The sequence below is a fragment of the Neoarius graeffei genome, chromosome 22 (assembly GCF_027579695.1).
Source record: "Neoarius graeffei isolate fNeoGra1 chromosome 22, fNeoGra1.pri, whole genome shotgun sequence".
Lineage (NCBI taxonomy): Eukaryota > Metazoa > Chordata > Actinopteri > Siluriformes > Ariidae > Neoarius > Neoarius graeffei.
Window position 1 is genome coordinate 59,617,782 of NC_083590.1, and position 20,721 is coordinate 59,638,502.

A 20,721-nucleotide genomic window follows, 5' to 3' on the forward strand; every position below is an offset into this window, starting at 1 on the left:
AATGGTTTCATTTGAGTGGGAGAGGGGGTGGGCACAATACAAACAAACCAGGAGCAGGGGTGTTGAAGTGGGAGGCAAAGTGGGATTCATTATCCAGGACCCAGTAGTAGGGGCCCTGGGCTAGGGATGGGACGGTTTTTTAGGCTGAGGCACTATTGTGTAATGCCATGTGTAACAAATTCTCAGATCAAGTGCATTAAATTATAACACTGAAGAATTTGAGTAGCACCAGATAATATCTGCAAAGTGCTTCTGACATCATGTATTTAATTTTCATGTGTGATAACACTACTTCATACAGGAAAATATGAAAATCAGTGCGTTAAACTGAGAAAAGTCATAACAGAACGTTCACATATGATACTTTCTGTAGAAATCACAATATTTTACTATCACATTGTATGGACAGATATGCCTGTTCCATCTTATCCCCACAGGTTTCCCTGATAACATCAAAAGTCATCCCATGCTGAGCCCAAATTTAGGCTAACGTTATCTTCCTTGATTAAACTACTTTCATAGCCAATTAATCCAAAACGAAAACAATTCAGTGGGCTAATCTCACCAGAAAACGTTTAATAGGAATTTAACTCCTGGACTCATGACACTTCAGGTAGGTACAAGTGGAATTATTCATCTAGCCTGCCGAGGCAAATTATATGTTTGATGTCTCTAGACTGAAATATTAGAGGTGACTTGGAAACCCTTCTGCTCTACAGACGAGGCTTAGGCCTACTGTAGTGGCGTTAGCATAATATTAGCAATACTCGCTAGATTAAACGGGTTTCTGCAGTCATTATACGGACACCAATTGTGTCGTTTCACTGTACGCACAAACGTTTAGCACTCGGACATGATCGGCTACTAAGGGTAGAGTCATGTCCAGGTTTCTAAACTAGCAGTACGCCTTGTGGTTGTAGCATGCAGCCTGCATGGTAGTAAGTGTCACTTCTGATCCTAATTGATATTGCGTACCCTTAACCATATCCGCAATGTAACATCAAACAGAACAGAATGATAATCTTACCTTTCAACTGCATCCCTTGTGTCTTGCATTCAGAGTCAACGTCGCTAAATTCACATGTTCAGGGCCAGGCCGGTTGGCAGCCACTTAGTTTCCACGACTTCCCTTTCCGGTGGCCATTCGTTGCCATGGCAGCAGTTAGAGCATGCGTTCTTTGTATGTCATAATTTCGACTTTTTTTCTCGAAAATTTCGACTTTTTTTCTCGAAGATTTCGACTTTTTTTCTCGAAGATTTCGACTTTTTTTCTCGAAGATTTCGACTTTTTTTCTCGAAGATTTCGACTTTTAATCTCGAAAATTTCGACTTTTAATCTCGAAAATTTCGACTTTTAATCTCGAAAATTTCGACTTTTTTTCTCGGAATTTCGACTTTTTTCTTGAAATTTCCGACTTTTAATCTCGGAATTTAGAAAAAAATATTTTCTCCAAGTGGCCCTAATACGCTTCCGTACCATACATACGGTGGAAAAGTCAGGATTTTTTTTTTCCTATTTTGTCAGTTTTATCGAAAAGGACACAATTTTATTTATTTTATATATATATATATATATATATATATATATATATATATATATATATTTTTTTTTTAAGGGGGCATTTATTTATTTATTTATTTATTTAAGTTTGAGGGTGCATTGTGTCAGTGCCAGTTTGAAACTAAGCTATGTTGGAGAAAGCTTTCTAAAAGTTACTGTATGTTTTCACTGTTTACAATGGCATGATCTGCCATCTCCTCTACAACCCCGATTCCAAAAAAGTTGGGACAAAGTACAAATTGTAAATAAAAATGGAATGCAATGATGTGGAAGTTTCAAAATTCCATATTTTATTCAGAATAGAACATAGATGACATATCAAATGTTTAAACTGAGAAAATGTATCATTTAAAGAGAAAAATTAGGTGATTTTAAATTTTATGACAACAACACATCTCAAAGTTGGGACAAGGCCATGTTTACCACTGTGAGACATCCCCTTTTCTCTTTACAACAGTCTGTAAACGTCTGGGGACTGAGGAGACAAGTTGCTCAAGTTTAGGGATAGGAATGTTAACCCATTCTTGTCTAATGTAGGATTCTAGTTGCTCAACTGTCTTAGGTCTTTTTTGTCGTATCTTCCGTTTTATGATGCGCCAAATGTTTTCTATGGGTGAAAGATCTGGACTGCAGGCTGGCCAGTTCAGTACCCGGACCCTTCTTCTACGCAGCCATGATGCTGTAATTGATGCAGTATGTGGTTTGGCATTGTCATGTTGGAAAATGCAAGGTCTTCCCTGAAAGAGACGTCGTCTGGATGGGAGCATATGTTGCTCTAGAACCTGGATATACCTTTCAGCATTGATGGTATCTTTCCAGATGTGTAAGCTGCCCATGCCACATGCACTAATGCAACCCCATACCATCAGAGATGCAGGCTTCTGAACTGAGCGCTGATAACAACTCGGGTCGTCCTTCTCCTCTTTAGTCCGAATGACACGGCGTCCCTGATTTCCATAAAGAACTTCAAATTTTGATTCGTCTGACCACAGAACAGTTTTCCACTTTGCCACAGTCCATTTTAAATGAGCCTTGGCCCAGAGAAGACGTCTGCGCTTCTGGATCGTGTTTAGATACGGCTTCTTCTTTGAACTATAGAGTTTTAGCTGGCAACGGCGGGTGGCACGGTGAATTGTGTTCACAGATAATGTTCTCTGGAAATATTCCTGAGCCCATTTTGTGATTTCCAATACAGAAGCATGCCTGTATGTGATGCAGTGCCGTCTAAGGGCCCGAAGATCACGGGCACCCAGTATGGTTTTCCGGCCTTGACCCTTACGCACAGAGATTCTTCCAGATTCTCTGAATCTTTTGATGATATTATGCACTGTAGATGATGATATGTTCAAACTCTTTGCAATTTTACACTGTCGAACTCCTTTCTGATATTGCTCCACTATTTGTCGGTGCAGAATTAGGGGGATTGGTGATCCTCTTCCCATCTTTACTTCTGAGAGCCGCTGCCACTCCAAGATGCTCTTTTTATACCCAGTCATGTTAATGACCTATTGCCAATTGACCTAATGAGTTGCAATTTGGTCCTCCAGCTGTTCCTTTTTTGTACCTTTAACTTTTCCAGCCTCTTATTGCCCCTGTCCCAACTTTTTTGAGATGTGTTGCTGTCATGAAATTTCAAAATGTCTCACTTTCGACATTTGATATGTTGTCTATGTTCTATTGTGAATACAATATCAGTTTTTGAGATTTGTAAATTATTGCATTCCATTTTTATTTACAATTTGTACTTTGTCCTAACTTTTTTGGAATTGGAGTTGTAGTATAGTTAGTACAGTAAGCCATATTTCAGTATGTCTTTAGTAACACTAATGATATATCATTAGAACACTAAGTACTTTCTTAGTACATCGTAAAGAGTATACTTGTAATATGGTAATCATGTGCTTCGGCAGTATACTAAGTGTATTTAAATATAGTTAAGTATACTTTTTTTCAACCTGGGTTTATTGGTAAAATGCAGCATTATAAAATGTTAAACAGAAAAATCCAGGTACAGAAACAAACTTTTATTGTAGATGTTTTTTTTCTTTTTTAAACTGATCAGAGTGTGGGTGGCATGTTCTCCCTGTGTCCGTGTGGGTTTTAACCAGGTACTCCGGTTTAATCCCACATACTGTAGGTTAGGTTAATTGATTTATTCTAAATTGCCTGTAGGTGTGAATGTGAGCATGGGTGATTGTTTGTCTATACGTGTTGGCCCACTGATAAACTGGTGACCTGTCCAAGGTGTAAACCCTTCCTCCCTCGTCCACAGTCAGCTGGGATTGGATCCAGCCCTCCCCACGACCCTTAACAGGATAAGCAGTATAGAAAATGGATGGATGATCAAATTGCACTTAAAAAGACAGGACTACAAGTTTACTATTTTTTATTAGCTTGTAGAAATATTTGGAAAAACACACAAATTTACCAGTGAAGTCATTTTACTCAATAATACACTTGTTTTAAGTGCACTTTAAGACTGCTATTTAAACAGTGTTCTTGAAACATATTTTGATAGTGTGAGAAAAAGTAGTTTCTTAAAAGCAAACTATAAGTGCACTTGATAATAGTACATGAAACTCCACTACAATTGAACATTTTTATAAAGTTTGTTTAATACACTTTGCATTTTTGTGATGAGCTGCTATACTGTGTTTTTTTTTATGGCTGTATGTTTTTTTCAATGTTTAATGAACACACTGAAATAAAGATAGCCTTATCTGCTTCCAGGGAAAAGGATCAAGTCATCTGTGGCTATCAATAAACAGCACAGGTAATGAGAAGATGTGCATATAAATATCTCCATCATGTTCATCAATGCAGCATTAACAGCAACTCCTCATCATCTTCTGAACTGAATTTGCAAGCCAAGGAGTGCAGCAGCGGAACAGCGTTGCTTTGAAGGGTAACTGTTGGAGTGTAGTTTCATTCTCATATGCTCAGGTTTGGGCACAAGTTCTACATGCATAATGTTTCTTATGTGCTGACAATTATTTCATTTTTATAGACTTTGGAGATCTAACTTCTGGAATAAAACTTGTTGGAGGTCTGGGGTACATTTCAGTACATTTCATCAGTGTAATTCTTTTACTAAATCAGAACGATGAAACACAGTTCAGCTTTGCTGCTGCTTCTCCTGGGGACAAGCTCCGCTTACACCTATCGTGAGTATGATCTGATTGTATCAGAAAGAATGTGTTGTTTTGAGTTATTTGTGTTGTTTTGAGTTATTTGTGTAGTATAGTTGTGGGGACAAGCTCCGCTTACACCTATTATGAGTATGATGCGACTGGATCAGATAGAATGTGTTGTTTTTAGTTATGGTCATATGAATTTCATAGTCTTCAGTGATGGAAGAGGTATTTAGATCTTCTGCTTAAGTAATCAAAATACCACAATAAAAAATGGATTACAAATAAAATAATTTAAACCTATTTTGAATTTCTTACTACACACTTTAATACAACTAAGTATTATCAGTAAAAGTACTGTAGTATATACTGTAAGCTCAATAATTAACTATACACCCAAAATGGTCTCTGTCAGTGTTACATTCACACTGGTTATAATCCTGGATTATCATTATTATTGATACATTAACATCTCATCTCATTATCTGTAGCCGCTTTATCCTGTTCTACAGGGTCGCAGGCGAGCTGGATCCTATCCCAGCTGACTATGGGCGAAAGGCGGGGTTCACCCTGGACAAGTCGCCAGGTCATCACAGGGCTGACACATAGACACAGACAACCATTCACACTCACATTCACACCTACGCTCAATTTAGAGTCACCAGTTAACCTAACCTGCATGTCTTTGGACTGTGGGGGAAACCGGAGCACCCGGAGGAAACCCACGCGGACACGGGGAGAACATGCAAACTCCGCACAGAAAGGCCCTCGCCGGCCACGGGGCTCGAACCCAGGACCTTCTTACTGTGAGGCGACAGCGCTAACCACTACACCACTGTGCCACCCCGATACATTAACATGTAAACATAATTTTAATATTTGAGCCAAGTGAGGTAGTTAAAGCCGTTACAATCAATAGTTTTTCATGATATATCGTTTTAATCTGCAACTCCCCCAAAGCTTTAAAGAACTTTTTATTGAGCTTCAGCTCATTGTTCTGCTGTGTGGTCCAAAAAATTGGCTGCCTTAGTTCACTGTTTTCATGGTGTCATTTTTTTGTCTGCAGCTGTTTTCATTGAAAAAGCTCTAAAAACCCACTGTACACTTCCTGCTCAGGACCAAACTTTAGACAAACACTGCCTACTGGTGAACATAGTGGAGCATTTTGCAGCTAAAGAGCAAGATATTTCCCTCAGGAGTTGGTGGAGATCAAAAACAGGGTTTAAAGAGAGGTGGTCAAAATACAACTCCAAATAAATGATAATTTTGCTCTATAATTATTGGATGTGTAAATAAGCAACTGTTTGCTAAGAACTTATCACCAACTTTTTAAGTTGAGGTTATGTCAATGTTGCGTTTACAACTTGTTTCTGCTGCGTTATAGGAGCCCAAAAGATCAGTTATTGTATTGATTTAATAGATTAAAAATATATAATGGAAATAGTGTAATGTGTATTTCACATCATTCATAGAAAATGTGGCCTTGCGTGGAAAAGCGACCCAGTCCTACCGGACAGGGCATTTTACTGGAGCCGCCTACTGTGCTATTGATGGAAACCGTGACTCTAACTCGATAGCCGGATCATGCACCCACACAATTCAACAGAACAATCCTTGGTGGAGAGTGGACCTGCTGGAGTCTTACATCGTCACCTCCATTGCCATCACAAACAGAGGAGATTGTTGTGCAGAAAGGATCAATGGAGCAGAGATTCACATCGGCAACTCTTTGGTACACAACGGTGCTGTAAACCCAGTGTAAGTGAATATACAGACTTACCAAAAACATCTGACTCAACTGTCCATTAATTTTCTTACCATCTGATGCAGATAGACTATAAGTGTGTGATATTAAACCAAATTTAAAAATCGGTTATAATTATAAAACTGTGTCTGCATGAGTGAAACTCTTTTCTGCCATCAGCTGATTGTCGTTTATTTAGATAACATGTTGCAGCAGGGACACTGTCACGCTCCCGGGCTCACCTAACACTCTGGACTCCACTTCCCACAATCCCACTCACACACCTGACACTACCACGTGCACTCCATCAGCCAACCCCGAGCCACTTCCTAGGAGTGGCTCCCCTGAGTTCTAATTGAGCCCTCTGTATTTAATCCTTCGTTTGTCTAATTTTTATTTCAGTTTTATTTGTTATCTGTTTGACATTTTCTTGTTACTGTAACACGTGAATTTCCCTGATGTGGGATGAATAAAGTGAATCTAATCTAATCTAATCACCTGTACCTTTTTGTTTATGTCTGTATTTATACCCCCTGTTTGTTTTGTTCATTGCATAGTAATGCCTCCACATTTCCGTGAGTGGTTATATTTCTGATTGCGGTTCCGTGTATGACCCATTTTGCCTTCTGGTTTCGCCGAGCCCTTGTGTTTATCTGCTCGTTTCTCGATCTTTGTCTGTTTCTCGACTCTGAGTTGCCTAGCCCCTGTTTTTTCCTGATTTCCGGTTCTTGGACTATTGCCCGTTTCATGACCTCGATTTGTTTAGCCCTCACTACTTTGTTGGATTTCCCGGTATTGACCTGGCCTGGTTATTGTACATTTGTCTCCTCTCACTGTGCCCATTAAAACCTTGAGTTTATTCTTAATCTGCGAGCGTCTGGTTTGTCACAGCCGCGTTACAGACACCAAGACACAAGAAATATATTTAATTTATGACAAGTGAGATTAAAAAAATATAAATGACTGACATTTTAAATTAAATGATATATGCTTAGTTTAGAACAAGATAAAGTGGCTAGAGATGATGAGATGTTTAGTTTGTTGGAAAAATGGCTGCCTATTATTTCTTCGTATCAACCTGTCAAGTACTACAATTATAAAACAAATTCTTGCTCTGCTTTTTCTCTCTCTCTCTCTCTCTTTTAGGGTTGCTACAATTAAAGAAATACCAGCAGGCAGGACTTTAACAATACCTTTTGCCAGACGTGTGGAGGGACGTTATGTGACTGTGGTTCTGCCTGGTTTACAGAAGATCCTTTCACTCTGCGAAGTGGAAGTCTATGGTTACCGAGCCCCAACTGGTGAGAGGCAAACATGAGGCTGAAGGCAGCTGATTTATTCTGAAAATGAATGAACATATTCAAAATTATTCAGTCAATAAAAAATTGTAAGTCATATGATACAACTTTCTGAAAAGTTGATAAAGATTTGCAGATTTGGCAGTGGAGGTGTACAGTTCCAGGCTAGATCAGATAACACAGTACTACTGCTACAGTACAGTCGGGTGGCCACTAATCAGAAGGCCAGTGAATTGATCCCTGGCTCCTTCAGTCCACATGTCCTTGGGCAAGATGCTAAACCCTAAACTGCCTCTGAATGAGTGAATGTGTCTACTATGTAAAGCACTTTGAGTCATCGACAAGACTAGACAAGATGCTGTGTAAGTGCAGTCCATTTACCACTTACTATTACTGATGGTAAATTGACATTCTTCAAGTCTGGCAGTATGAAACAACAGCCATCCCAACAACTCTCCATAATTTTGACCCTTTGCTCTGTAGAAATCACCAGTGAAATCTAGATATTAGTGCTGATGTGTGCAACTGTGTCCTTTGTGCAGGAGAGAACCTGGCACTCCAAGGAAAAGCTACACAGTCATCACTGTATGGTACAAGTATTGCCTATAATGCCATCGATGGGAATCGTGCCAGCAAGCTCAGCCAGGCTTCCTGCGCGGTCACAAACCCAGACCTCAATCCCTGGTGGCGACTGGACCTGCGCAAAACCCATAAAGTGTTCTCAATTAACATAACCAACCGAGATGAGTATTCAGAACGAATAAATGGAGCTGAGATACGTATTGGAGATTCACTTGAAAACAATGGTAACAACAATCCCAGGTAATTTACAGTCTATTAAATAAATACTAATATAACTATGTCATAGTTTGTTGAAATAACACATTTATGCTCAAAAAAATAATCAGTTTGATGTCCTTATATTATTTATCCATTTTTGTTCAGTTGATCATTTCATAAGTTAACAAAATTATTACTACTTCTCCTAGGTGTGCTGTTATTTCACGCATCCCTCCAGGTTTCACCCAAAACTTCCAGTGTAATGGGATGGACGGTCGTTATGTTAACATTGTCATTCCAGGAAGACGGGTGTATCTGACCCTGTGTGAGGTGGAGGTGTATGGCTCCAGACTAGATTAGGTTTGAGGATACAAACCCCCAAAATGTGGGATTTACTATCATAGAACACAGGAAATATTCTCATTTGAAAAGCTGAAAGTAGTGATTTTTCATTGACATTTTCTTTAAAAAAAAAAAAAAAATGACTCAAACGGTTAATCGGTTATCAAAATGGTTTCTAATTAATTTTCTCAATCAACTGAGTTACTGAATAATCAGCTAATTGCACAGCACTGGCTGGTCTCTGGGTACTTGGGTAAATAATGAAACTGCCATGTACAGCAGAGGTGAATAGGGAACTAACAACAAAATTTTGCCCTGAGGCCTCACTCCTGTTGCGACACTAGTTTAGCCTCCACTTGGGAGATCACTATAAGTAGACACAAGAGTAATATGGTTTATGGCACCTTAAAGCTGCATTCACACATTTTTGACCACAAGGTGACGGAAGACTTTTGAAACAAGATGAAAGGAACGAAGGATATTATCACCTTAACACTGTTCCTGCTGAAAAGTCATATCCTGTCAACACTGAGCAACATTAACACTCATTTGGAGTAATTTTGTCTTCATCTGCTGCTCTTTAGGTTGATTTACAGCAGTGAGACTGAGCCATATAAACCAGAGGAAAAGACAAAACAATAATCAAAACAGGGCTGAAAATCTTGTTGGTGATATGTTAGTGAAAATTATTTCTGTGTGCGTCACTATCAGCAACACCTTTCTCATTACGCATGATCATTTCATTTCAATGTATTGTGAACAGAAATTATGCTAGATATTGCCAAATCAACATGATTCAACTGTGTGATCATTTTTTATGTTATTTGTGGTGCTGTTAAACTGTACTGCATTATACAGAGAGATGTTTTCATTATTCAGTGAACTTTTCTCTGCATTGTCACTGCCCACAGATGAATAGTACATCTTTGCTGAAATAAACTGAAACAGTGAACAGTCTGCCATAGCTTTTCTTGTTTTCAATGACCCTATATTCATTCTTCATGAAACAGACTAACATATTTCCTCAGATAATTCTTCTATTAATATTTCTGTTTGTCTAGCAGTTTCAAAAAAAAAAAAATCAATTTCAGGTAAAACTCAATATGGTTGGCACCATGACTTAAGCAGCTGAACTTGTGAAGATGTGGCCTGTTAATATATAGAATGTTTTCAACTACAAGATATCCATAACAACAGTACTTTTAATTGTTAATACCTGCTAATAATTAAAAGAATAATGTGACATTTTGGGAAATATGTCCCACTCTCCCCACCCAAGCTACCATCTAACAGGCATCTTAAATAGATAATGGAAGGTCAGCACATCTAGAACAATACTTCTCATTATCTCTAGCCACTTTATCCTGACTCTCACTAAAGACTTTTATTTTCACCTTTGCTTTTAATTGCAACTAACTGCACTCTGTACTTCTCATCTCATTATCTGTAGCCGCTTTATCCTGTTCTACAGGGTCGCAGGCGAGCTGGATCCTATCCCAGCTGACTACAGGCGAAAGGCAGGGTACACCCTGGACAAGTCGCCAGGTCATCACAGGGCTGACACATAGACACAGACAACCATTCACACTCACATTCACACCTACGCTCAATTTAGAGTCACCAGTTAACCTAACCTGCATGTCTTTGGACTGTGGGGGAAACCGGAGCACCCGGAGGAAACCCACGCGGACACGGGGAGAACATGCAAACTCTGCACAGAAAGGCCCTCGCCGGCCACGGGGCTCGAACCCGGACCTTCTTGCTGTGAGGCGACAGCGCTAACCACTACACCACCGTGCCGCCCAGAACAATACTTATCAAACATTTTATTTTGCCGAGGGTTTACTCATGATAACTAATGGCTCTCATTATAGTTGTGGCCTAAAACTATCCTGTCAAGCTATGTGATCTACACAGGAAGTATTCCCATTGCTATTGAGTAGAGATGAGTGCTGTGGGCTCTGGGTAATTGTGATGGTATTTCTCACTACATTTCAGAAGTTTCATAAATCAATCAACTGAATATTGGAGAAAATAATCAACAGATTAATCTGTCATCAGCTGCAGCCTTATATAAAATAGTTTAAAAAAACCAAACACCTACTTCCAAGTGCAGCAGCAAAACATACATTGATCAGTCACAAAATTAAAACCACTGACAGTTGAAGTAAATAACATTGATCATCTTGTTACAATGCGGTGTTATGCTGGGAAACCTTGGGTCCTGGCATTCATCTGGATGTTATTTTGATATATACAACCTAACTAAATACTGTCTCAGACCGAACGCACAGCCCACTGGCAATGGCACTCCCCAATATTAGCACCCTGGCCTCTAAACTACCAAGATCCTGTCTGGGTTGAGCATTTTTTAAATGTGCCAGACCAAGCCAGATCCATGGAGTCAACACCAAGAACCCATCGGACCCACCCTGTAAATAAAAAGGGCTTAGACATGTCTTATTTAAATACCCCTAAATGTAACACTCAGACCCCGTCCACACGTAGCCGGGTATCTGCTAAATCGAAGATATTTTTCTACGTTTTGGCCGGTCATCCACATGAAAACACATCAAAAACGAATATTTAAAAAAACTCCGGGCAAAGTGAAGATTTTTGAAAACTCCGTGTATGGCTTTTCGTGTAGACAGAGATAACCGGAGTTTTGCGTTTTAGAACGTCACAATCTGCACCAAAAAAATGACAACAAATCTGCCCTGACGTCAAACGTGCGACCTTTGTTTACTGCAGAAGCCAGATTAAGCATAGACAAAGAGTAATGGATCGGAGTAGTGCCTTGAAAGCGTTAATTATTGTGCAGGTGCTATTTATACGTTTAATTATAGAAGCCCAACTACTGCTCCAAAAACAGGGTCAATATGTCCACATATTTGCTTTGACAAGATTCCCAATCAACGTTTTCTTGCGTCTTTTGAAGTTTATACTCCAAAATTGTGTTTAGAAGCGATTCTGTCTCCGAGTCTGTCCAGACGAACGAGCTTGGCGCCATGTTTTATGTTTAGGCGGAAGTGACGCCAACAGAGGGCTATTCTGATGTGATTAGGGGGTCGGATTTGGGGAAATAATGCCATCTACAGGTTTGGAATGCTTATGAATGTGATTGAAAACGCAGATGTTCGGTTATGTGTGGAGGGGATTTTTTTCGAAGACGAGGTGGTGTGGATAAAACATTTTTATAAACGGGGGGGGAATGTTCGGTTTTAAAAATACCCGGCTACGTGTGTACATGGCCTTAGAAGACATGTCTTGGGTATTTAAAAAATACTTGGAAGACATGTCGAGAGTATTTAGCAATGCCTGGAAGACATGTTTTGTGTCTACTGATAGATGCCAGTGTCGTTATAATAGACACGTGTTTTCTTGCATCCTCCATATACACCAATGTCTTCCTAGAAGACACTGAAGTATTATTTAAAACACCCTGGTGTTTCATGTAAATACCCTAGACAGCTTTTTTTTTTTTAACAGTGCAAAGAATCTGCTGCCAATGCCCGACACCACGGGACACTCCAAGACAAACAGACATGAGAGTAGCATCAATCTTCTCATCAAACTTCCAGTAAGGAAGCCCATAAGAATAATTCCTAAAGTACTGAACACTCATCATTGTGGTCCAAACTAACACCTGCTACCATTGACATAAAATTCACTGCTACAAATAGTTTGGATTGGTTGTTCAAGAACGGTCACTAAAAATGTGTCTTTCATTTGCTGTAGTACCCCAGACATTTAATCCTCCCTATCATCAATTTATATTAAAATTCTGATTTGATTTTGTCATGACAAGGCATCATATTTTAAGATCATTATACAGTACATTGTGTTTGTAAAACTTAATTTGTGATCTAACTAGTAAGCTGCAGCGGCATACAGTGCAGTAAAAATCATATAAAAAAAGCATAAAGTGACATTAAATGGAAATACTCAAACTTGCACTGAAGTACAATAGTTATAGTCTACCTTTTCAATTAAAAAATGCCAATCGCAACTTTGCAGATTCCAAGATCTTAAATATCTCATCTTGTCTGACCACAAGTCCAGAGAATGTGTCAAGTATGTAATTATAAAAGTAGTTCATAATAATTATTTTTCTGTTGATTCACAAATTGTTTCAGCTCTAACTTATTTTCCACGGTTGATTTTCTCCTGTTTGAAACTGCTCAAGTGTTTGCTGACACTCTATATGCAATAAAGATATTGGTGCTTCAGGACCACTTAGCAGTGAAATAAGCGATGTAGATCCTTACACACCCTCAGATATGCACAGGCACCGTTACTAGTGAATATGGAGCTTATCGGCTGTGGCAACAATGATTAAACACTCCAAAAGCATATTGTTTGCCACAGCCCCAGTCTTCCCAAACACAAGAACAGAATTTTCCTGTGTGATTCCCGAGACTTTTAAAACACTGTTTGCTTCAAAAGAAAACCTATCAACACCTTAAAGGTTGCATTAAAATATTCACACTAATGAATTATTTTTTTTTAAATCTAAAAATCTTTTCAGAGATTAACACTGTGAATAACAGAAGTCGTCAGCTTTTGTCAAGTTTGCAAAGGGTCCTGCTTCACAGTTTGTGAACATCAATTAGTCCTACCAAACAAAGTTTACTTCTTAAGCCAAAAAAAAGTAAAAAAAAAATAAGCACTGTATGTAACAGAATTAATGCAAGAAGCTTAACAGAGAGCAATAGCACCTTTAGGCTTTCACTTGGGGACCAGCTGGTGCATCATGGGAATGTCACTGGATAAGGGTGATTGGCAAAATGTGGGGAACAGAAGGGCAAGGGGAACTGTGGGAGGGTTGAGTTTTGGGAAGTAAAAAGCAGCAGTGACAGACCAAAAAATATATAGATTAAAAAAAAAGTGGTGGGAAGAACAAGTTTGGTGAGGGCCCAGTCCATCCAACAGTGTTATCTGATATCTTTGGGGACTTTGAGAACTTTGTAAACATCATTGGAAAAGACTGTGGTGAAGTGGGGTCATGAGTTCCTGGACATGTGGGTGCAGAGGGGAATTTTACCAACATTTTGGGGATCCTCAATGTCCCAAATTTCTGGCATGCTACACCCCGGCCTGGAGAAAAGATATGGAAAAGGAAGATGATTGAGAAAGAGAGAAAGGAAGAAAACCAGTGTTTATCAAAAATAGGAACTATTTTTCAAAATCTAATGGTCTGCGCTTTACATTTCTCTCTGGATAAAAGCATTAGCTAGATACACAAAATCAAAATGTAAAAAAAAAAAAAATGTGACTGACTGGTGGTGATGTGGTACCTGGTTCTCCTGTTGCACCAGGAATCTTCCAGGACAAAGAAGTCCACTCCCAGCTTCATTAGATTTCTCTTCACAGTTTCTCCAGACATGCCGCTGTACATGGAGTAGACCAGCTTGGTTCTCTCCCTACAAGAAACACAACAGAACAGTGTTACAGCGCACAAGAAGGAGGACAACTTCAGTCACATTTTATGCAGCAGTACAGCTGCAAAATAAAAAAAAAAGTAATACCAATATCACATGTGTGATAACACCCCAAAACTTATAAAACTAAAATCAGATCACCTCAAGTTCATCCTACGGATACAGGAAGTTTAATATCTAGCCACAGATTTTGAGTTGTGTTTGTGTCAGGAGACTGTGAAGGCTGTTCTTAAACATTCTTAAATGTTCTTAAAGCTTCGGCTTTTGTTTCTTGAAGTGGCTTGTGGTGGATTTGACTCTGAGGTCTGCTTTGGATTATTGTTGTAGAAGCAAATATCCTGTGTATTGTAATGTAGATTGACCAGGATACAGCACTCTGCTCAGGATATTCTTCCCTCCAGTGAAGTATGGATTCTTTCTTTGTCTCTTCATGTCTCTGATCTGACCTGCTGTGAGCTTGACTGACCTCAGACCAGCGTCCTCATAGTGGGGATGAGTGACGATGGGCTGACCCATGGACAGCTTTACACTGGCCATGGTGGGCATCACTCCTGCAAACAGAGTCTATAGTACAGAAAAGCAGAGAGAAAAAGGTAAATCAAGTGTATGTAGCTTCATACGGTAGGTGTGAATTATGAACATTGTTAATTATGAACGTTGTTTTTGTCAGTCCTGCGCGCTGTGGCGTGTGCACCTGAAGGTGCGCCTCGGGCTGCGCACGCGCCGAGTGGACTCCAGGATGCACGCCATGGACAAGGCACACCTGAACTCAATTAGAGAACATTGTGTTTGCCTATTTAAGGACTGAGCTGATGCATGTGCATGGCAAAGTATTACACTATGTTAAGTATGCATCACCGAGCCTTTCTACCCATGTTCTTGTTTTCCTGGTTTCTTGATTCTTTGGCCTGTTTCTCGTTATTGTTCTCGCTTAGCCTTCTATGTTCTGTTTGCGCCTCAACTGACCCTTTACCTGTTTTCATATCTCTGATCTAGCCTGCTGACTTGGACTGTTTGCCTTTGTATTTGTGTATGTATATGCACCTTATTAAACCGAACACTTCTGCACATACATCCACCTCCCTCATGTACCTGACAGTGTTGCAATCAGCTCTCAGAAATGTCACCAATTGCTGTAAATTGCTTCTATGTAAATTCTTTCTTTGTGTAACTCTACCTACTGTACTGTAGGTTCCGGTATCTTGGGTAAGGGAGATCACTCGGGTATCATTAGGTTCGACAGGAGGACTGTGGTAGTGAATACTGTTTAGTGTATTAATGCCTTTTTCCACCCACAATAAACACACGACAACAGATTAGGTTATTATAAAAAGTTGTGTATTGAATAAGTAGGGAAAAAAATATTCGGTATTATTACAAATATTGAAAGTATTCAAAGTTGATTAGGTATTATTATTCGAGTTTAAAAAACATAAGGAAAGAAAAGAAAGGAGAGCCTATATGTCAACACATAACTACCTAGTGTGTCAATACTTCTCAAGTCAATATACAATCTGTATCTAAGGGGGAACGCGGAGTGATGTGTACAGGGATCCCAGCAGTAATTGAAAAAAATAGAGGACTGTAAGAAACTATCAGCAGGGGTCAAGGGCGCTGCAAGCCCCCTGAAGCTGTTGAGATTTTAACATTTAAAGATGCTATAGAACACATTTTTTACATAGATTTAACATAGAAAAGCAACAGAATTTAACAATAATGTGTATCTATTTGATGCCATATTTTGTAATCAATGACATAAGTGGCAAAAAAAAATGTTATTTATAAAAATTAGATGAAAATGTAGCTTTGAAGAATATACTTCTTCTAACCCGGACACTGTTCCGCTATCTCTTTTATGGAGGATATCTTTTTTCCACGACATATTGAATGAAGTTCAACGCATTAGAAACAAAAGCACGAACGGAGTTAAAACACATTTTCTAGCAAATGGGCGCAGCCATATTGTTTTCTTGTTCTATCGTGTACAGTCTCGCAGTATTTACATCAATTTAACTTCCGAGTGTTCCCGAATGTCAATGAGAACAAACGAAGTTGACAAAAACATCACTAAACAAGCAAACCAAATCAGAACGTATTCTGCTGGTCATTTTACTTAAACATATTTTTAACGGATATACAAGAGATTTAAAAAAAAAAAAAAAAAAACCACCACCACTTTGGCTAGAAAAATAGCGGAATTCCGCTAAATAGCGGACGTCTGGGATCCCTGTGTGTATGAGTGTTATGTGAAGTGAATGGAGTGCTAAAAGAATGCTACAGTAGGGTAAAGTTAAATGAATGTTGTGTGTGTAGTGTCAAATGAATGTGATGAAATGTAGCGTTATGGTGTATCACAGTGTAACTACACTGAGTTGAGTGTGTGCGATCAAAAATATCAAATGTATATCAATCAGACTGTGTGTGTATTGAGTGTCTAGTATCTAAAGTATCAATGTGTATTAATGAGTGTGTGTGTGTGTGTGTGTGTGTGTGTGTGCGCGCGTGTTGAGTATTGAATGTAGATATCAGTGTGTCAAAACCAAATATCGAAATACTAACGTGTATCAACTATATCAAATCTTAAAATACCAAAATGCATCAATTATCAAAATGCATGGAGTGGAATACAAATGTACATTCTATATTCAGACCAAATATGTTGGATCCAACAACCAAAAAAACAAAAAGGAAAGAAAAATACCCTCTGAGATCTCAGGCCATGTACACACGTAGCCGGGTATTTTTAAAACCGAACATTTTCCCCCCCTCCGTTTATAAAAATGTTTTATCCACACCACCTCGTCTTCGGAAAAAATCCCCTCCACACATAACCGAACATCTGCGTTTTCAATCACATTCATAAGCATTCCAAACCTGTAGATGGCATTATTTCCCCAAATCCGACCCCCTAATCACATCAGAATAGCCCTCTGTTGGCGTCACTTCCGCCTAAACATAAAACATGGCGCCAAGCTCGTTCGTCTGGACAGACTCGGAGACAGAATTGCTTCTAAACACAATTTTGGAGTATAAACTTCAAAAGACGCAAGAAAACGTTGATTGGGAATCTTGTCAGTAGTTGGGCTTCTAAAATTAAACATATAAATAGCACCTGCACAATTATTAACGCTTTCAAGGCACTACTCCGATCCATTACTCTTTGTCCATGCTTAATCTGGCTTCTGCAGTAAACAAAGGTCGCACGTTTGACGTCAGGGCAGATTTGTTGTCATTTTTTTGGCGCAGATTGTGACGTGGGCGGCACGGTGGTGTAGTGGTTAGCGCTGTCGCCTCACAGCAAGAAGGTCCTGGGTTCGAGCCCTGTGGCCGGCGAGGGCCTTTCTGTGCGGAGTTTGCATGTTCTCCCCGTGTCCGCGTGGGTTTCCTCCGGGTGCTCCGGTTTCCCCCACAGTCCAAAGACATGCAGGTTAGGTTAACTGGTGACTCTAAATTGAGCGTAGGTGTGAATGTGAGTGTGAATGGTTGTCTGTGTCTATGTGCAGCCCTGTGATGACCTGGCGACTTGTCCAGGGTGAACCCCGCCTTTCGCCCGGAGTCAGCTGGGATAGGATCCAGCTCGCCTGTGACCCTGTAGAACAGGATAAAGCGGCTACAGATAATGAGATGAGATGAGATTGTGACGTTCTAAAACGCAAAACTCTGGTTATCTCTGTCTACACGAAAAGGCATACACGGAGTTTTCAAAAATCTTCACTTTGCCCGGAGTTTTTTTAAATATTCGTTTTTGATGTGTTTTCATGTGGATGACAGGCCAAAACGTAGAAAAATATCTTCGATTTAGCAGATACCCGGCTACGTGTGGACGGGGTCTCAGGGAAACGGGGGGCGGGCGGGCGTCTGTCACAACAATACTCAGTCCTGTTCCAATTCAAGGTTCGTATCGGTACCGTACTTCCCAGACCGTTCTCTGTGTGTTCGGTCCTGTCAGCAAAGTCTCCTATCGGCAACCGTCTCTGGATGAGGGAGGGCTAGCGATGAAGTCAACGCAGGGCAGAATTCACAATGGAACGCAGGCCCTCGGAGGGCGGGAGAGAAAACCAGCCTGCACAGACGCGCGCAAGCGATTAGGAATTTCACTTCTCCAAACTTCACATTTTGTCAGTGCTACACCACAGTCCCCATCTCATCACTTCTTCACACTACAGTTTAACAACAGCGATACTGGAAAGGACGGTTACAGAATCATACTTATATCAAGTACCGTCAGGTAGCTAATCCAGCCCGAAAGGGTTAGCAGTGTGGCTAACATTTACCTCAGTACTGTTTTATGCTGCGTTCATGTGCTATGGGAATTATGGTAAATACCAAACGCCGACATGGAAAGCACACATGAACGCCCCCTCTTGTGGTATTTTCCACTGGGCAACTCGTAGAAAATTTTGCTACACGAGTTGCCGAGATAAGATGAACTTTAACCTTTTCAACATGGCGGCGAGCGGTACAAGACACTTGAATGCTAAGCATTGTACGCTACTAAAGTTTTTTTTGCTAGTGGGTAGTTTTTTGTGTCTATGCAATGTTGCGTCATTAACAAGTGTAATATAATACGTTAGAAATCCGTTTCCTTTAAAAATGTGTTATGGTTTGTTTTTACCTCTCCAGAGCAGACGCTATTGCTAACGATAGCTAACTAACTATTGCTAACTTGAATCTGGTCCACCATCTTTAATTTGTCAACAACAACAAAAGCATGTGAACACAACACACTGGTAAATACCACTTCCCAACTGGAAAATATCATCTTCCCATAGCGCATGAATGCAGCATTAGAATCATGTAGGCAACATCATCGTATCATAAAACATTCAACCTCGTATCGAGTATGAAAATCAAAAACAAGAACATATCATGAAACAAAAACATCTTAAACAAAAACCTATCCTGGCTGGTTTATTATACGGTCCCAAATACATTGAACCGAGAGGCTATCCACCATTTACATTCCTATAGCATACTAGTACAGTTGATTAGCTTACAACTCACCAGGATATTCTTCAATAAAACGTATTCACAGGAGTCTTCAACGGGATTCACAAATTCTTCAAATCAATGGTATGTGTTGTAAAGATGTGTTGTGTCTGTGTGTAATCTAAATCAATTGTATCGTATCTGATTTAATCCAATGGTATGTAATCAGTGGATCTGACGTCTCGCGGGAAGGGAAAGGTAAATATACCGTTCTATGCTAATCGTTGCCTAGGGAGCGTCAGCAAATTCCTATCTATGCTTGGAACTAACGCGGGTGGGAGTTCCTTAGGGAGTGTCTGCAAATATCGCGTGGCAAATAAAAAACTAACCACTAAGGCAAAAGATTGAAAGACATGTAACAACTAACAAAGAATCAGTGTGTAAATGTGGTGCAAAGATTCATAAGGGTTACATTTGCCTTAGTTTATCATCTTTATTTCTGTTGTTGTGACCCTAGAAAAAAAAAACATCTAAAAGCACTGGTCTCCAAACAAAGAAAAAAAACAAGCACAAGAGCCAGGTTCTCACCAAAACTACAATAAACAAACCACAACCAAACAGTTCCGGGATTATACACGCTCCTTTTCCCTTAAAGGAGCAGCGCACACTCGCTAGACGTAGCTCACAACTCTCTCTCTCCTAACTGTCACCACCACAGCCCACCGGCTCACACACCTCTCGAAAGGCGCCTCCCTCTCACTTTTAAACATGGCCCCTCAATGAGGTGAGTGGGAACAGCTGCGTATAAGAGGAAGAGGCGTCCACCTGAGAGAGAAAGAGAGAGAGAATAAAAAACACGCACCCACACATAACGACACACACGACCCCTGGCACCAGGGTCGTAACACCCCCACCCATAAAAAACAAACCCCCAGTTTGTTTAGGAAAGTGGTAGAGAATACCGGTTTACAATTTTCAATTTGTTACCTCACCCACGGGAGAGAGCATCAGCTACCACATTATCAACCCCTTTTTTGTGTTTGATCTCAATATTGTACCCCTGCACCAACAAAGACCAACACATCAGCCGTTGGTTATGGTTGTACATCTGGGCCAGAAACACAAGGGGATTATGGTCAGTGTACACGGTCACTGGGAGTGTACTTGAACCTACGTAGACCTCAAAGTGCTGTAAAGCAAGTAACATGGCTAGGGTTTCCTTCTCAATGGTGGAGTAGTTCAGCTGATGGGGTTGGAATTTTACAGAGAAGAAACACACTGGGTGAGGAACCCTGCTACCATCACTCTGGAGCAATACTGCGCCAGCCCCAGATGCACTAGCATCGACTTCTAGCTGGAAGGGAAGAGAAAAGTTAGGTGCAACAAGTACAGGGGCACTACACAAGAGAGATTTAGCTGTTTCAAAAGCATGTTGACACTCTGTGGTCCACACAAAAGGGATGTTCGGGCTACACAGAGTAGTAAGAGGGGCGAC

The 20,721-nt window shown here is 40.0% G+C and overlaps 2 protein-coding genes across 6 annotated transcripts in view; one reads left to right on the forward strand and one right to left on the reverse strand.

The window, feature by feature from the left end:
- Window positions 1-9,800, forward strand: part of LOC132871017 (uncharacterized) — a 39,031-nt gene extending 29,231 nt beyond the window's left edge. For all 4 annotated transcript variants that reach the window (XM_060905177.1, XM_060905175.1, XM_060905178.1 and 1 more), the window contains 6 exons: window positions 4,292-4,466; window positions 4,569-4,725; window positions 6,165-6,450; window positions 7,583-7,737; window positions 8,277-8,556; window positions 8,724-9,800. In XM_060905177.1, the coding sequence (XP_060761160.1) occupies window positions 4,665-4,725; window positions 6,165-6,450; window positions 7,583-7,737; window positions 8,277-8,556; window positions 8,724-8,874 (933 nt within the window). In that variant the 5' untranslated portion in view covers window positions 4,292-4,466; window positions 4,569-4,664 and the 3' untranslated portion in view covers window positions 8,875-9,800. The remainder of the gene's footprint in view (window positions 1-4,291; window positions 4,467-4,568; window positions 4,726-6,164; window positions 6,451-7,582; window positions 7,738-8,276; window positions 8,557-8,723) is intronic.
- Window positions 3,357-19,511, reverse strand: LOC132871025 (probable C-mannosyltransferase DPY19L1). Of its 2 annotated transcripts, XR_009651241.1 has the most exons (7): window positions 19,302-19,511; window positions 18,211-18,360; window positions 14,764-14,861; window positions 14,154-14,279; window positions 13,901-13,953; window positions 7,630-7,776; window positions 3,357-4,933 (listed from the first exon to the last, which is right to left on the reverse strand). XR_009651241.1 is itself a non-coding variant. In XM_060905185.1 (6 exons), exons 3-6 carry the CDS (start codon window positions 14,841-14,843, stop codon window positions 7,695-7,697), a joined length of 354 nt encoding a protein of 117 aa, XP_060761168.1. In that variant the 5' UTR covers window positions 14,844-14,861; window positions 18,211-18,360; window positions 19,302-19,511; the 3' UTR covers window positions 5,422-7,694. The 2 variants fall into 2 exon arrangements, 1 of the variants encoding a protein (XP_060761168.1); XM_060905185.1 differs by lacking the exon at window positions 3,357-4,933 and having other exon boundaries at window positions 5,422-7,776; window positions 13,905-13,953; window positions 14,137-14,279.
- Between the last annotated feature and the right edge of the window lie 1,210 nt (window positions 19,512-20,721).

Bases quoted from the DNA above. Each gene is read 5' to 3' on its own strand.
- LOC132871025 (XM_060905185.1), bottom strand. From the start codon at position 14,843: ATGCCCACCATGGCCAGTGTAAAGCTGTCCATGGGTCAGCCCATCGTC. The intron at 14,280-14,763 runs GTCAGTCAAGCT...TGTTTCTTGTAG, and splicing joins TATGAGGACGCTGGTCTGAG to GGAGAGAACCAAGCTGGTCT. The intron at 7,777-13,904 runs GTTGGTAAAATT...ATTCATTTTCAG, and splicing joins ACATTGAGGATCCCCAAAAT to AATAAATCAGCTGCCTTCAG.